Source organism: Haemaphysalis longicornis, unplaced genomic scaffold (genome assembly GCF_048455015.1).
Source record: "Haemaphysalis longicornis isolate Haplotype H1 unplaced genomic scaffold, Haemaphysalis longicornis Haplotype H1 scaffold_4, whole genome shotgun sequence".
NCBI lineage: Eukaryota > Metazoa > Arthropoda > Arachnida > Ixodida > Ixodidae > Haemaphysalis > Haemaphysalis longicornis.
Window position 1 is genome coordinate 118,015,327 of NW_027526361.1, and position 16,306 is coordinate 118,031,632.

Genomic DNA, 16,306 nt, shown 5'->3' on the forward strand with positions numbered 1-16,306 from the left:
GTGAAGTGCGTGACGCCGGCGACGGCGACGGAGACAACCCGGAAGCCACCGTCAAGCGGCCGCGTAAGGAGGACGACAATCGTGAGGACTCTGGTGACTCCGGCAACGTCAAGGCAAGTGTGGGAGGGGTTATGCTGAGGCGTCCAAGCTTCAAGCCAAAGCCCAACACCACGCCTTATGACAGAGGACATGCAACGGGGAAGCCACCGTAAGCGAAACGTTTGCTGTTTTTTTTGGGGGGAGCGGTCTTCGAGTGAGCGTTACGGCACGGACAACACTTTTTCTTTTATGAGGGGTAGAAAAGGGGGCGGGGCCAGTGTTTCTGTAGCGCGTGTGTAACAATGTGCGACGTGCCTTCATCTTCCATTCATGCGGTGTTCATATCATCTGCGTTGTGCCACCCTTAATGTACGCGGTCTTTCTGAGCGCAAACGTCAAAGTCAATTGTACAGACTCATCAGCGAAAGGCAGTTAGACGTCGTGGCCTTTCAGGAGACTAAAGTAGAGACCGAGCAAAGCACGGAAAGGATGGTGGGGGTGTTCAATTCCAGTTATGAAGTCTGTGTCAGCCATGCCGTTGGTTTATCGGCTGGGTGTCTCATTTTAATACGTCGGAGCAGCGGCGCAGTAGTGCAAAACGTGATGTCCAGTTTGACTGGGCGCTTTGTTATTTGTGATTTTATTTTTGCCTCAAAAGAATGGCGTATTGTTTGCGTGTACGCGCCGACAAAAGCCGATGAAAGGAAAGTGTTTTTCGAAGAATTACGGGCGTGGCTTGGCACAGAACGGGTTGTCGAATTAATGGGAGATTTTAATTGTGTGTGCTCGGCTCGCGATAAATCTACTTGTACTCCTTATCGCGACGGAAGCACGATTGCATTGAATGGTATCGCGGCAGATTTTGGTTTGGAAGACGTGGGGGATGCGTTGGAATGTAAGACGCAGATCCAATTCACCCACTTTCAAGGCACGAGCCACGCAAGATTAGACCGAGCATATATTTCGTTAGAACTTCTGCCGGAGTGCTCGGAGTATAGTGTTACACCCGTGTCGTTCAGCGACCATTGCCTAGTGTCGTTCTTGATTGGAAAGCGCAAAGATAAAAAGTCGTTCAACTGGGACTTGTGGAAAATGAACAGCTTATTGTTGAAGGATGAAGAATTTGTAAAACAAGTGACGAAAAAGATTAGGAACCTTGAACAGGATACATGTGACTGTGCCTCTAAGTGGGAGAACTTCAAAGCAGAAATTAAGATGTCAGCATTGGAAAGGTCAGCTGCCTTAAATTATGAGAAAAGAAAAAAGGAAGGCCTGCTTAGAGCAAACCTGGAGACGCTTTCTGCACTAGAGTGCAAGTCACCTGGACTGTTCAAGGAAGACATTAAAACTTTGAAACATCAGATAGAGGCTATAGAACAAGAAAAATATCATGGCGCGATAGTGCGAGCTCGTGCGGAAAAGTTCATGTTAGGGGAAGCCCCTACAAAGAGAGCGCTTAGCTCTGAAAAGAGATACGCAACCCGCAACTCTATCGCGGAAATAGAGTATAAAGGGCAGGTTCTCGATGAACAACAAGCAATAAGCAATGCTTTTTGTGAGTTTTACGATGGTTTGTTTTCGTGTCAACCTGTAGACTTAGAACGATTTAAGGACAATTTTTTAAATTTCTTGTCGACGATAGATGAAGAGCTAAAAGAACATTTAGAATTACCAATTACAGTAGAAGAAGTTAGGAAGGCTATCGACGAATTAAGTCCTGGAAAGTCTCCAGGCCCTGACGGGTTGTGCACTGCGTTCTACAAAGCTTTCCGCAATCACCTAAGTCCAGTGTTATGTGACCTGTACACAGAAGCGTACACACTAGGAAGACTTCCACCCTCGTTCTCACAATCACACACTGTTCTCATACCCAAAACAGATGTAAAAGAAGAGCTCAGAAAAGTTACTGCGTATAGGCCGATATCTTTAACGAATGTAGATTATAAAATATTAATGAAAGTCTTAGCAAGGAGGTTACAGAGTGTGATAATAGACATAGTAGGCGAACACCAAACATGTGGAATAAAAGGAAGGTCTATAACTAGTAATATACACATAGCACGGAGCATTCTCGAGTGTTGTGACGGCATGGATGAGGTTGTAGCCATGCTACAAATAGACCTTGAGAAGGCCTTTGATAAGGTCTCTCATGAGCTACTCTATACTATTTTGGAAAACATAAACCTAGGAAAAGTAATAACGGAGGGCGTAAGAATGGCGTATAAGGGGTGTTCAACAAGGCTGGTAATAAATAAGTCAGTGAGCCGTCAAATAACTGTTACGCGTTCAGTGCGGCAAGGATGCCCGCTGTCCCCTTTGCTCTTTTGTTTGTACATCGAGTCGTTTTGTGCTAGCATAATAAACAGCAATAATATTCATGGTTTCCAGTTGCAGGCATGCGAGGTACGTGTATTGGCATACGCGGACGATATCGCTTTATTTTGTCGAGACAGAAAAAGTATTAGCAATGCAGTTGCATTGCTTAAGACATTTTGTGAGTATACTGGGAGCTCTGTAAATTGGAGCAAGTGCATGGGATTCTGGCACGGCAATTAAGACGTAACCCCTAGTGTCTTTGAAGGTATGAACTGGCAGGTTGTGCCGGTCAAATACTTAGGCGTGCCACTTGAAAACTACAGAGATAGCGATCCGTACTGGCGAAGCCAGACGACTGCGATGCGTGATAAAGCGGAAAAGTGGGAAGGGAAGGGGCGTGCGCTGTCGATGTTTGCGCGCGCAACGGTGTGCAACATATTTTTGTTCGCGAAACTTTGGTACGTTTTGCAAGTGATCCGCTGTTCTCGCGCTAATGTTCAGCGGCTGCATCGCGTTTGTGCTGTTTTTGTTTGGGGCTCGTCCTGGGAAAGGACGAGTAGGACGAATCTTTTTCGAAGAGTACGCGAAGGCGGTTTATCGCTCTCGCATCTTTTTTTGAGACAAGTGGTGAATCGTTTTTATTTCTTGCGCGAGGTAAAGGACCCCTTCCTGCGCACTGTTATTCAAGTCAGGTTAGGCAGGCTATTGCCCCAATTTATTGTTACGTCATGTCAAAGCTATAATGGAGGAGTACACGGGTATTTAAAAGAAGTTGTTCATGCGACACAATTTCTTTGTGTACGGTTCTCTATGGAGTACTTGAGTGCTGTGTCGAAGAAAAAGTTGTATAAAGACCTTGCTGAAATCTGTTTTCCTGTTCCTTTATACCGATCCATGTTTTCGGTGGGCCCCGGGCAGAACGTTTTGAAACGTGTAAAAGCTATGGCCATTCCCCCGGGTGTTAAAACATTTTTCTTTAAACTGCACTGTGGAGTGTTACCAGTTAAAACATGGATGTTAGAAAAGGGTCTGTTTGTGCCATGGGGTATGGACTGTTCTTTGTGTAAAAAGCCCGAGACGGTGGAACATGTTTTTTTGGATTGTTGGGATGGGGTGTTTTTGTGGGACGTTCTTCAGCGAACATTGAAAAAGGAGTTTCCGTTGAGCCCTTATGGCATCCGGTTTCTGGCAGTGCAAAACGATAACGGAGTGCCTTACGACCTAGTGATGTTGCTGGTCCTCCACGGAATATGGAGGTCTCGAATGGCGTTTCGCCACTGTGACGTAGATGGAAGGCCAGCAAGGCAGTATTTCTGTGAGAGTGCCCAACGTATTGTAGAAATGTGGAAGAGTCAGAACTGTACTCCTGAATGGTTGCATGAATTTGAAAAGGTATTGTCTATGCCCCGTTTTTAGTTATGTAGCGCTGGCTTGAGTGAAGTCAGCGATTTTATCATATGTACCGTTGTTTCTGGATTTTGTTTGAAACCGGCAATAAAGAAAAAAAAAATCCGTTTCCGTCGTGTAGCGGTTATCACGTGCGCCTCACACGCGCAAGGTCCCCGGTTCGATCCCGGGCGGAAACAGTTTTTAGCTTTTTTCCTTCATTTCGGTATAACAATCAGCATCTTCAGCTCTTGGCGTTTCCCTTGCATCCCCGTTTCCGTGGTGTAGCGGTTATCACGTGCGCCTCACACGCGCAAGGTCCCCGGTTCGATCCCGGGCGGAAACAGTTTTTAGCTTTTTTCCTTCATTTCGGTATAACAATCAGCATCTTCAGCTCTTGGCGTTTCCCTTGCATCCCCGTTTCCGTGGTGTAGCGGTTATCACGTGCGCCTCACACGCGCAAGGTCCTCGGTTCGATCCCGGGCGGAAACAGTTGTTAGCTTTTTTCCTTCATTTCGGTATAACAATCAGCATCTTCAGCTCTTGGCGTTTCCCTTGCATCCCCGTTTCCGTGGTGTAGCGGTTATCACGTGCGCCTCACACGCGCAAGGTCCGCGGTTCGATCCCGGGCGGAAACAGTTTTTAGCTTTTTTTCTTCATTTCGGTATAACAATCAGCATCTTCAGCTCTTGGCGTTTCCCTTGCATCACCGTTTCCGTGGTGTAGCGGTTATCACGTGCGCCTCACACGCGCAAGGTCCCCGGTTCGATCCCGGGCGGAAACAGTTTTTAGCTTTTTTCCTTCATTTCGGTATAACAATCAGCATCTTCAGCTCTTGGCGTTTCCATCGCATCCCCTTTTCCGAGGTGAAGTTACTAACATACGCGGATGATGTGGCAGTTTTTTGTGAGGACGAGGAGAGTGTAAGCGCAGCCATATCGATAACAAGGGAGTTTTGTAGTCTTACTAACAGCTGTGTTAATTGGGCCAAGTGTGCGGGTTTTTTTCACGGGGAGTGGGGGTCAGCACCATCTGTATTTGAAAACGTGTCTTGGTCGCGTACACCAGCGCGTTATCTCGGAGTTCCGCTGGATCGCTATCAGGATTGGCGGTGAGATGTTTGAGTGGCGCCCTCTGGCTCTGACGTCGGCTTAGGGAATCGCGCCGCTGTCGTCTGCTCCGCTCCGCTTGTGAGGGGCAGCATTGACTGCGCTAGAAATCGCCCGCTTTGATGCTTTAGTGCATTAGATAGCCTATTTTTAGTAATTCAGTTATTTGTGCCAGCTTCTGACACATCTGAATAATTTCAAGCTGTATCCCCCACATGTTTGCAACACACGAGGAGAGAGAAAACAAATAGCATCGGTCATAAGATCGTGTGCAACTCGTCCTTTATAGCTTATTCATGAGGTTCAGCGCTCAGAGCTTCTCGATAAGTATTCAAAATGGGTAGTCTTCCATACATATTTTTGAGATTCTTTTATGAAGACTCAAGAGTCGAATGCTACGTACCAAGCAGCGGGCCCCTACACGCGCATCGCACAGCAGGAAATAAAGCGGCTGTCTTCTATTTCTTTCGTTGTTGTCGACTTGTATCTGACGAATTTTTTTTTTTCTGTGCCCAACGCATTAATTTTTCTGCCCCGTCTGGGATGTTTGGGAGGCTCCCAAAGATAGTGTGGACATTTTCTTCAGGCTGTATGACATACGTTCCCTTCTTCACAAATTGGCTTTCGTTATGGCTGCGTGCAAGAAGATGCATATCCGCAGCGTGCGTTGTTTATTCACATGCAAATACAAGCAGAATGTTTGTGCTACGCCACCGCGATCGCGCCCCAGACAACGTTGTCATATTTTACAAGAACCGAAACCGATGAATATTTCCAAGCAGCTCTCAATTGTTTTCCAACCCTTCCAGTCGTAAAGAGCAAATCCTGGTCTACTTGGGATGGCGTTCTATGAATTGAAGAAACTTACTATTACTCCCTTGTCCTGGAGTGAGGTCCCGGCCCACTAATCAGCTAGACTTTACTATTAAATAAAGTTTTCTCCTCCTCCTCCTCCTCTTGAGTACAGTTTTCTATAACGCATATCTGACTACTGGGACGATATGGCTGTGAGAAATGAAACCCAAATATTCCCCAGGTCTGAACAAACATAGTGTTACTGTATCTTTACCGTAGACGTGACTCGTTTTGCTCAATAAACCTCCACTCTGGTTAAAAGCCTGGTATAAAACGAGCACGCGCCTATGCACAGAGTAGGTTATTTGGAATTCAACCTACATTTCTTGCACGCCATAGTGCATGTGGCATACTTTCATGCCATGACAACGTAAAGTGATGTAATACAATACTTTAGAGCGCTCGGAAACGTTGCAAATACTGTTTTGCCTTACAAATGATTGCCGGGAATCGTAATGCCTTCTGCCAAAACCGACAGCCCCGAAGGCCTGTAAATTGTTTTGGTCTTGTATTTTCACTGTTGTCGGTTACTAGCAGCTGGCTGTTACCTTTCTTCGAAATATTGCTTAATACAGAAGCTGACGCCCAGCTCCGACTTTTCGCGCTCCGCCGAGGACCGGCTTCGCAAGGAATGGGGCGACGCTGGCAATGTTTCTTCCGTAGCGATATCCAAAACTATACTTCAACTCACGCCTTGAGCTAGTCTATGCGATTTTAAGTCTATTATTATGACAAAAATTTACGCACATCCGAAATCTGGTGCGGAGAAGTCATCAGACGTGAACCGAGCGCAAAGAAGCATCAGGGAGAGCGAGCCCGACTGAAGCAGACGACAAATGCGAGAATCCCTAAGCTGACGTCGCGTAGGCGCGCTTCGCAGCGCCGCCCGTGGTCGCGCTCACCGCCAATAGCGGCGAGTACTGGGAATCCGAGACGGCGAAGCTGCGGGAAAAAACAACAAAGTGGGGTGGTCGCGCGTTGTCTGTTTTCGCGCGAGCCACGGTATGCAACCTTTTTCTTTTGGCAAAGCTGTGGTATGTGCTGCAGGTGCTTCATTGTTCACGAGTCCACGTGCAGCGAATGCACAGAGTATTCGCAGTCTTTATCTGGTCATCGGTGTGGGAGCGTTCCAGTCGGAGTAACCTTTTTCGCCGAGTAAGGCATGGGGGTGTTGGCCTGTGTCATGTATTTGTTTCGCCAGCTTGTGTACCGGTTTATGTTTCTGCGTGATACACGTGATCCATTTCTTCGCACTTTAATGCAGATTACTTTAGTAGATGCCTTGCCTATGTATATTGTTTCTTCTGTAAGTGTTAGATGTGGTGCCGTGAAAGGCTATATGAAGGAAGTGGTTGAGTCCTTTCGTTTTCTTACTGTGAGATTTTCGGTAGAATATTTAGCCACTGTTTCGAGAAAAACCCTTACAAATAATTTGAGGGAGATGCTGTTCCCCGTACCACGTTATCGTGAAATGTTTAGTTCTGGTCCTGGGCAGGATGTGTTATCCCGTGTGAAAAAAATGGCAGTCCCAGCATCCGTGAAAACTTTCTTTTTCAAGTTACATACAGGAACGCTGCCAGTTAAAACATGGATGGAGGAGAAGGGGCTGTTTATTGGTTGGTCAAACATCTGTACGCTGTGTGCGAAAGCCGAAACAGTGGAACATGTTTTCGTGGAGTGCTGGGACGCCGTATTTTTTTGGGACGTTTTACAGAAAACGTTGAAGAAAGAACTGCCCATTTCAGCGCATGGCATTCGGTTCCTTCCGGTTGAGCGTGAAGTCCCGTATGATTTGATCATGGCGCTAGGTTTGCACGCCATTTGGAGGTCCAGAATGGCTGTACGACATGCGGACCCCAATGCGCTCACTGTAAGCAAGTATTTTGCTCAAAATGTCAGGTTGTTGTATGAAGTGTACAAGTTACAGGACCCCGAACTTGAATGGCTTCCTGTTTTGGAAGAGCTATGTACTTTTGATGTTTATTTTAAGTCCTTCCGTCAGCCAAAGTTTGGCAGGCGGTTTTTAATTTATCCGTGACTTGTATTACGTGTGTGCAAAAGGTAATAAAAAAAAAAAAAACTTTTCCGTGGTGTAGCGGTTATCACGTGCGCCTCACACGCGCAAGGTCCCCGGTTCGATCCCGGGCGGAAACAGTTTTTAGCTTTTTTTCTTCATTTCGGTATAACAATCAGCATCTTCAGCTCTTGGCGTTTCCCTTGCATCACCGTTTCCGTGGTGTAGCGGTTATCACGTGCGCCTCACACGCGCAAGGCCCCCGTTCGATCCCGGGCGGAAACAGTTTTTAGCTTTTTTCCTTCATTTCGGTATAACAATCAGCATCTTCAGCTCTTGGCGTTTCCCTTGCATCCCCGTTTCCGTGGTGTAGCGGTTATCACGTGCGCCTCACACGCGCAAGGTCCCCGGTTCGATCCCGGGCGGAAACAGTTTTTAGCTTTTTTCCTTCATTTCGGTATAACAATCAGCATCTTCAGCTCTTGGCGTTTCCCTTGCATCCCCGTTTCCGTGGTGTAGCGGTTATCACGTGCGCCTCACACGCGCAAGGTCCCCGGTTCGATCCCGGGCGGAAACAGTTTTTAGCTTTTTTTTCTTCATTTCGGTATAACAATCAGCATCTTCAGCTCTTGGCGTTTCCCTTGCATCCCCGTTTCCGTGGTGTAGCGGTTATCACGTGCGCCTCACACGCGCAAGGTCCCCGGTTCGATCCCGGGCGGAAACAGTTTTTAGCTTTTTTTCTTCATTTCGGTATAACAATCAGCATCTTCAGCTCTTGGCGTTTCCCTTGCATCCCCGTTTCCGTGGTGTAGCGGTTATCACGTGCGCCTCACACGCGCAAGGTCCCCGGTTCGATCCCGGGCGGAAACAGTTTTTAGCTTTTTTTCTTCATTTCGGTATAACAATCAGCATCTTCAGCTCTTGGCGTTTCCCTTGCATCCCCGTTTCCGTGGTGTAGCGGTTATCACGTGCGCCTCACACGCGCAAGGTCCCCGGTTCGATCCCGGGCGGAAACAGTTTTTAGCTTTTTTTCTTCATTTCGGTATAACAATCAGCATCTTCAGCTCTTGGCGTTTCCCTTGCATCCCCGTTTCCGTGGTGTAGCGGTTATCACGTGCGCCTCACACGCGCAAGGTCCCCGGTTCGATCCCGGGCGGAAACAGTTGTTAGCTTTTTTCCTTCATTTCGGTATAACAATCAGCATCTTCAGCTCTTGGCGTTTCCCTTGCATCCCCGTTTCCGTGGTGTAGCGGTTATCACGTGCGCCTCACACGCGCAAGGTCCCCGGTTCGATCCCGGGCGGAAACAGTTTTTAGCTTTTTTCCTTCATTTCGGTATAACAATCAGCATCTTCAGCTCTTGGCGTTTCCCTTGCATCCCCGTTTCCGTGGTGTAGCGGTTATCACGTGCGCCTCACACGCGCAAGGTCCCCGGTTCGATCCCGGGCGGAAACAGTTTTTAGCTTTTTTCCTTCATTTCGGTATAACAATCAGCATCTTCAGCTCTTGGCGTTTCCCTTGCATCCCCGTTTCCGTGGTGTAGCGGTTATAACGTGCGCCTCACACGCGCAAGGTCCCCGGTTCGATCCCGGGCGGAAACGGGTTTTACTTTTTTCCCTTCATTTCGGTAAATCAATCAGCACCTTCAGCTCTTGGCGCTTCCCTTGCATCCCCCTTTTTGTGGTGTGGTGGTTATCACGTGCGCCTCACACGCGCAAGGTCTCGGGTTCGATCCCGGGCGAAAACAGTTTTTCTTTTTTCGTTTCGGAATAACAGTCAGCACTTTCAACTCTTAGCGTCCCCCATCCATCCCCGTTTCCGCGGTGTTTGTACCTCTCCTCGTTTGTCTTATAGCGCCTCAGTGCATGTCTGCCTAGGGCGAGCGTTCTTGTCAGTTCCAATGCGCTGGCTGTCCATTCCACTTTCCGCACGAAATGTCGCCATGCGGGCTGCGGGTGGATGGTGCTCTCCGCTGCGTCTACCCTCGCTTTGCGGAGGGAGTGGGGGCCTACGGCGGTTACGCCGTCACAGACAAGGGAGTGATCCGTTCCCACGCACAGGAACTTGAAGCTCTGCCAGGTGACGTTCCACGTGGTTCTGAAGCACGCTTGGATTTCGTCCCAGAAAATGACTGGGTGTTGCTGCCAAGGAAAACGTGTTCTACAGTCTCCCGCCTTTCCACACCCTAGGGGTGCAAGAAGTTCCGCTCCTGCTGACGCGCCTTGAATGGCAACACTGGTGCGTGGAAGCGAAAAAAAAATCTTCGGTGCCGACTGGGATGGACTAGTGCCTAGCCCGTTTGAGTACATCGCCTCTCCCCTGAGGCACAAAACGCTGACAGTAAAGTTGGGGTGGCAGGGTCTGTGCTACCAAGTTCCAGTAGAGTTTTCGCGGCTTGACGGCAAGCAGGTGCCCCCACAAGAATAGTATCTGGAGTGAAATTTACGCGCTCGCGATCTCCTTGAAGAATCTCGTGATGCGGGAGCCGTACTCATGTGAGGCTGATATGGCAAGCGACTGCCGCAAGTGAAAGGAGCCTACACATTGGATGGCCGCCATAAGAGCAACGGGTCAGCTTGCTGACGGAAATATAAGAAGCGCTGGACTACCAGCTTGAGTTTTGCGTTTATCAATCCAATGCCTCCACCCACCACTCTCCAGAACAGATTGTAGCGTCGCATGAGCTCGTATTAGGACCGCCAGACAAACATTTCCCACAACCGGTGTAGCCTCAGTACAGAGCCGGCATAGATGGTGGTAACCCGCGCTGCATACAGAATAGCTGCGTAAGCCACAATGTTCCACAAAAGTGACCTTGTGTAAATGGATTCCATTCCGGCTCCTCCAGGGGTGAAGCTCCCAGTCTGCCGGGTCAACTTTTGGTTTCCACCGATGCACCACCGCCTGGTCTACTCCGATCTTACCCCTAGATATGTCTCAATGCGGTGCGACAACCGCTTGTTGAAGCACTTGCGGGGTTTTGTTTCCCAGCCCCCCACCCAGGCCCCCTATGAGGCCATGGAAAAAAAAAGCAGCGCTATACGGGCCAGCGCTTCTATGCCTTATTTGACCAATCCCCTTTTCAGGTGTATATACAAGAGAGATTATCACCGGCTTATACGTCCCACAGAATTCTACCAGCCTTTGTTACTGTATAGCACGTGTTGCCGTTGTCAATTCTTGCTCTTCGTGTTTTTCTTCATGAATTTACGTTCATTGTCATCTGACTACCAAAACATGTAACCGACACATATGCTGTCATAGCTACTCCCGAATCATGCGTAACCTTCTGCAAAACGTGCATATTTATGTGTACATAAAGTTCTTGTGTAATTAAAAAAAAAAAACCTGTTTCCGTGGTGTAGCGCTTAGAACGTGCGCCTCGCACGCGCAAGGTCCCCGGTTCGATCCCGGGCGGAAAGAGTTTTTAATTTGTTTATTTCGGAATAACAGTCAGCACTTTCAACTCTTAGCGTCCCCCTTCCTCCAATAGGAGTGCAGCGTTCTTGGGATGGAGAATATGCCGACACTTAGCCGTGACGTTGTATTGGATTTAGCGGACGGAATGGCTATCGGCTATAATTCCCCATTAGTTCGTCGGCGGCGTACTGTGTGTGTTTGCGCTGAAACTGGGTTGCGACATTCGCCGCCAGTGCTGCACGTCCAGGTGTAGGGAGTTCCCCCGGTTCGGGCAATCGGCTGACGAATGTGTTCCTACTTTTGCGGATAAACTCCGGCAAGGCCAGCGTTTTTCCGACGAAGCTTCTAGGAAAATTGAATGGATGCCACAAAGGTTCTTGATGCGACAGGTTAACTTCTGACTACTTCGGTAGCCCACGCCAGCGGCTCACCTTCGACGTCTGCAGTTACTAGCTCCTCGAGCAATGTTGCACGGGACGTAACTGCTGCCTCTGTGGGGCCTTAGGTGGCATGCGAGACTTCATTTTCATCCTTGGAGCGTGTGCTAGGGATCGCAACGTCCAACCTACTCCAGAGCTGGAGTCTGCTGCTACTGCCGTTACTTCGGTGGAAGTGCCGGCGAACGAGGAATCTACTAGCTAAACCGTGGTGCCTTCTACGTCTCAAAGTTCGGACCTCCACTGCCCTAGCCAAGCACCAAAGCTCCCGGCTTCCTTTTCCGTCGGACGCTCCACAGAGTGTGGGCTTTGATGATCTCCGGATCAGCACCCACGAAGGAAGGCATCAAAGAACAGGCTATTGTTGTGCACTGCTGAAAGAGGGAAAGGATGCATCCAGTGTTTCAAGTTATCGTCCAATTGCCCTGACCAGCTGCCTGTGCAAGCTGTTCGAAATAAAGCCCACATTGAAAAACGATTGTCATGAAGACTACGAGGGCGCAAAGAGGAAAACTCAGTGAAGAAAGACATGCCCCTCGTTAGGGGCACGATCAAATGCACAGCATTTCCGAGGGGGTGCGTCGGCAAGTCGTATCTCTCGATCGCGGGACCCGTGTCGCCATCTTTCGGAGGCGCAGGACAACTTGTGGCGCTTTCGAAACAAACCAGAAATGAGTGAAGGATATAAGGCGCGTTCGGTGGACCGCAATCTGTGTCGGTTTCGTGGCTCGGTCGGCAGTGCGCCGGGCACCTTGCGTTCCGCCCGCGGCGTCATGGGCTCGAAACCGGGCGCCGGAAACTGTTATTTCTTTTATAGTGTAGTGGCCTGGCTGCGGACTACGACAAGGCGCGCCTGCGGACTACGACAAGGCACGCCAACGCCGCGTGACGTTGTGAGTTACTGAAATGCTATGCATTTAAAAATGGTGCGCGTTCCTGTTCCCGCTTGCCGCAGTCCGAGGTCAGTCCGAGTGATTCACCTTGTGGGAGCACGAGGCAATGAGAACACCGAGCCACAGAGCAACACATATATGTAGTACAGAAAACAGAGGCTGGCGGGACGGCGGCAGCTATGCCTGGCCGAACGCTCGGAGTTCCTCGGAGCACTGACTGCATGCGCCACGAGGCTCCTCACCCTCAGAGTGGGGCTTCGTCGTCTTCGGCAATGCTGCTACAACCTCCTTCCAGTACCGTGAGGAGGAGGAGGAGGAAAAACTTTATTGTGAGCCCGGTGATGTGGGAGTGGCTCCTCAATCCAGGAGACCATGGGACGACCTTGCTGTCTCAGTCCTGGACGCCAGGAATTGTGCATCCAAGCCGGCGCTGATCGTCAGGTTCTCCCCAGCTCAGGGAGGGGAAGGGGAGTGGGTAAAAGTGAGAGGGCTGGATTGTGTGCGCACCCCAAGATCATGTGTATGAGGGTACACGGGTTAGGGTAGAATTTACATGTGACAGGGCATTGGGTGGGGTACATCCGATGTAGCCAAGTTGGGTGAGGAAAGGTGTTTGTTTGAAGCCTCCGGAGTATTACTTCTTCCGTTTCAGTGAGCTGTGGGTGACGAGGAGGAAAATGTTGTCTTGATGTGCGGTAATGTTGGGTGATGTCTTGAAATGTGAGCAGGGGAACGAGACATGGTGCTTCCTCAGAGGCCTGGGAGGAGAGTTCGCAGGCTTGTCTATGGGCAAAATTATTGCCCGTTAGTGAGGAGTGTCCCGTGGTCCACACGATGTCGATCTTCCTGTTGGGGGCATGTTGAGCCAGGAGGTTTCGCGTAGTTGAGGCCACGTAACATGATAAAAAGCTGCGACAGACGGCTTGACAGTCCGTAATTAGAATCGTGGCGGGTGTTTGAGTCATGGCGAGAGCCACAGCAAATTCTTCCGCGGGCCAGACAGATGTGGTCTTGATTGAGGCGCAGGTGATGATCTTGTCCTTAGTGGTTGCTATGACTAAGTGATGGGAGAGAACAAGGTGACGCCCGAAAATCCCGTCCTCTCCAGAATGATCTATTACAGATTAAGCTTCGTAACACTGAATATAAACGGTTTACGTTCCGAGCATAAACAGATAAAACTCCCGCGATTACTTTCCCGAACTGACTTTCACTTCATTGCAGTACACGAGACAAAACTCGGGAGTGATGACTTGATTGAAAGAGCTTTACGGCCCTTCCTTTCTGATTACGAGGTAATTGTCACACATTCAGTTTAAATTTCGGCGGGTTGTCTCTTGCTTCTAAAATAAAAAAAGGAATCGCCGTACTCTGCCCTCCGATTTTAGGTCGATGAATAGGGGCGGTTCATATGTTGCGATTTCTTGCTGCATGGCGTACAGTGGCGCTTAATCGATGTCTATACATTCAATGATAGTGGCCAAAGAGCCAGTTTTTTTTTTTTTAAATTGTGGATGATTTTTTGATTCGTGACCGTGCTGTTATATTCATAGGTGACACGACGACATCTATGCATATGAGGATGATTACTTATAGCATAGGGCAAAGCGACGACAAAGCATGTAAATAAGCTATTTCAAACTTGTACAAATGTGTGGTGACGTGTCCTTCAGCGCTCACGTAGGGAGAAATCCTGCAGCGTCGCTATGGTTCACGCCTTACGCGACGTAGTCACATAACCTGTTTTTTTTTTTTTTTTCGCGCCTGCGGCTGGTGTTAAGCCGAAGTTTTTATGCGTACGTGGAACCGCCGGATTTCCTTTCGCCAACCCATATAAAGCTTCGCTTTAAAAATGCGTTACAAACGTCCCCATACTTACTTCCATTCTCTCCTCCTCTTTTCGACTCCTGCAGCTAGTCCCAACCACAACCACGATGGCGTCGTCAAGCTTGCGGCCAACGGCGACCACCACGAGCCCAACCACCAGCGCTCCCCTTCCCACTGGTAGTCTGACTACGCCGCAGCCTCCTTCGGCCTCCCTGGAGGAGCCCTTCACGGAGTCGAACTTCATCACGGTGGCCGTGGTCGAGGGCACCAACAAGTCTACCGCGTCGGCCGCCTGGTCCACGGGCTACCCGTTCGCGGGGACGACCACGCGTAGGCCCCACTACCGGCCGCCCACCACCACCCGCCGGGCGCAGTCCAGGCCCCCGGGAGGCAGCGGCAATCAGTTCACCGCCGCCCAGGTGGTTACGAGCCCCGTGATCCTCACCACGGTCACGTCCAGGCCCACCTCGGTGGTCGTCAACCACCACATCAGCAGCGTACGTACTACATGCACAACGCTGAGGCATTTCTCGGCGCTTTTCTATGTTTCCCCTTGTTATGTTAGTTAGTGGAAGACATATTGCTCAAATTAGGTGAATAAATTGGGCTAGGTGGGACACGGCATGTCAAGGGTTTATCCAAAATATCGATTTTGGGGGTGTGTCGAAATTCTCCGGAGGGGTGTTGGGGGGGGGGGGGGGGGGGTGATGGACAACAGGTAGACCGTCGCATGCGCATGATGGACAACAGGTGGACCATCTGTTTAACGGAGTGGCTGCCAATAGACCGCAAACGCAACAGGGGTTGTCTGAAAACTGGTTATATTGGAGTAACTACGCAAATTCAAGGGCGAAAGAGGAGCGAGCTAGCACACAATAAACGTGGCTTGAGATCTATGGGAGAGGCCTTCGTGATGCAGAGGACGCTGCTCCTGCTGCTGCTGCTGATGATGATGCTAGTTTTAATCGGTATTCCCCCTTTGTGTATGCCGACGGCCGTAAATACAACGCGTTATCGTGTTTTATAGAGTGACGACCAGAGGATAGGAGTAGAATATTATGAGTATAATCATACGAGAACTTGTATAATAGAAAAATTGTTGCAAGGTATCGGCTGAAAGGCGTGTATACGGCTTTGTTTTGCTGTTTTTTGCTGTTTTTTGTTCTGGAGTGCGCGTGATCGCCAGCTGGCTGTTTCCGGCAGGTGCCCAGGCCCCGGCCGCCGAGGCCGCCACCCCGGCCACCCCCTCTCGCACGACCACCGCCAACCGGGCCAGTGATGCCACCGCCGCCTCCACGGCCTGCGGGTGGGCTGTCGAGGCCACCACCTCTACTGCCACCACCCGCACCCACAAGACGTAAGCAGGGGCGGCTTTATACCGAATCCTTATTTTTACACGCACAGTGTCCGGATTAGAACGTGCCAGGATGAGGGTGTATGTACCAGTGTGCCGAACCGCAAAAACTACCTGTTACGGTACGGTTCGGGTTCGGGCGAATTCATTTCATTCCGGTTCAGTTGCGGTTCGCTTAAATCACTTACCGAACCGGTTCCATGAATTGAATTATGAGCTAAGAGAGAGCAAACATTTAGTAGTTTAGGACGACAACAAAACACGAACAAAAATTCAAACTGCGTATTTTGAATCTTTTTGTTTTTACTTTGATATTGGAAATGCAGCACTGCTGTTTCCCAATAACAGTGCTGAAATTTTCAAGCAAACTTTAAACCAGCGACCGAGATATTAGGAAAACAGATCAGGTAGTGACGATTTAGCAGCTGCTTTCCCGCACAGACCTTCTGTTGTCCTAGGGACCGCGTAAAGCCTCACCAGAGGATATGACAGTGGTATATATTCTCTACCAATTTTTTTTGTTGAAATCGAAATCTTCGCTACGAAATCGCCCATCGCTCTAACCGTCGAAACCTTGAGTTAGGTGTGCATATTGGCGCGTTAAATGTCAGCGTTTAATACCAGCGATATAGCATTAAAAAGTCCAGAGCAGCCACG

General features: G+C 49.3%; 1 protein-coding gene and 16 non-coding genes across 17 annotated transcripts in view; all 17 read left to right on the forward strand.

Moving 5' to 3' along the window:
• Positions 1-16,306, forward strand: part of LOC144179307 (uncharacterized) — a 142,261-nt gene that overhangs the window by 100,800 nt on the left and 25,155 nt on the right. The window contains exons 3-4 of the mRNA XM_077707604.1: positions 14,382-14,792; positions 15,499-15,652. Of these exons, the coding sequence (XP_077563730.1) occupies positions 14,382-14,792; positions 15,499-15,652 (565 nt within the window). The remainder of the gene's footprint in view (positions 1-14,381; positions 14,793-15,498; positions 15,653-16,306) is intronic.
• Trnav-cac (transfer RNA valine (anticodon CAC)) lies at positions 3,869-3,941 on the forward strand. The gene has a single exon. It is a non-coding gene; the product is annotated as a tRNA-Val (tRNA).
• On the forward strand, positions 4,015-4,087 carry Trnav-cac (transfer RNA valine (anticodon CAC)). The gene has a single exon. It is a non-coding gene; the product is annotated as a tRNA-Val (tRNA).
• On the forward strand, positions 4,161-4,233 carry Trnav-cac (transfer RNA valine (anticodon CAC)). Its single transcript has one exon. It is a non-coding gene; the product is annotated as a tRNA-Val (tRNA).
• Trnav-cac (transfer RNA valine (anticodon CAC)) lies at positions 4,307-4,379 on the forward strand. Its single transcript has one exon. It is a non-coding gene; the product is annotated as a tRNA-Val (tRNA).
• Positions 4,453-4,525, forward strand: Trnav-cac (transfer RNA valine (anticodon CAC)). The gene has a single exon. It is a non-coding gene; the product is annotated as a tRNA-Val (tRNA).
• Positions 7,787-7,859, forward strand: Trnav-cac (transfer RNA valine (anticodon CAC)). The gene has a single exon. It is a non-coding gene; the product is annotated as a tRNA-Val (tRNA).
• Trnav-cac (transfer RNA valine (anticodon CAC)) lies at positions 7,933-8,004 on the forward strand. The gene has a single exon. It is a non-coding gene; the product is annotated as a tRNA-Val (tRNA).
• Positions 8,078-8,150, forward strand: Trnav-cac (transfer RNA valine (anticodon CAC)). The gene has a single exon. It is a non-coding gene; the product is annotated as a tRNA-Val (tRNA).
• On the forward strand, positions 8,224-8,296 carry Trnav-cac (transfer RNA valine (anticodon CAC)). The gene has a single exon. It is a non-coding gene; the product is annotated as a tRNA-Val (tRNA).
• Trnav-cac (transfer RNA valine (anticodon CAC)) lies at positions 8,371-8,443 on the forward strand. Its single transcript has one exon. It is a non-coding gene; the product is annotated as a tRNA-Val (tRNA).
• Trnav-cac (transfer RNA valine (anticodon CAC)) lies at positions 8,517-8,589 on the forward strand. The gene has a single exon. It is a non-coding gene; the product is annotated as a tRNA-Val (tRNA).
• Trnav-cac (transfer RNA valine (anticodon CAC)) lies at positions 8,663-8,735 on the forward strand. Its single transcript has one exon. It is a non-coding gene; the product is annotated as a tRNA-Val (tRNA).
• Positions 8,809-8,881, forward strand: Trnav-cac (transfer RNA valine (anticodon CAC)). The gene has a single exon. It is a non-coding gene; the product is annotated as a tRNA-Val (tRNA).
• Positions 8,955-9,027, forward strand: Trnav-cac (transfer RNA valine (anticodon CAC)). The gene has a single exon. It is a non-coding gene; the product is annotated as a tRNA-Val (tRNA).
• On the forward strand, positions 9,101-9,173 carry Trnav-cac (transfer RNA valine (anticodon CAC)). The gene has a single exon. It is a non-coding gene; the product is annotated as a tRNA-Val (tRNA).
• Positions 9,247-9,319, forward strand: Trnav-cac (transfer RNA valine (anticodon CAC)). Its single transcript has one exon. It is a non-coding gene; the product is annotated as a tRNA-Val (tRNA).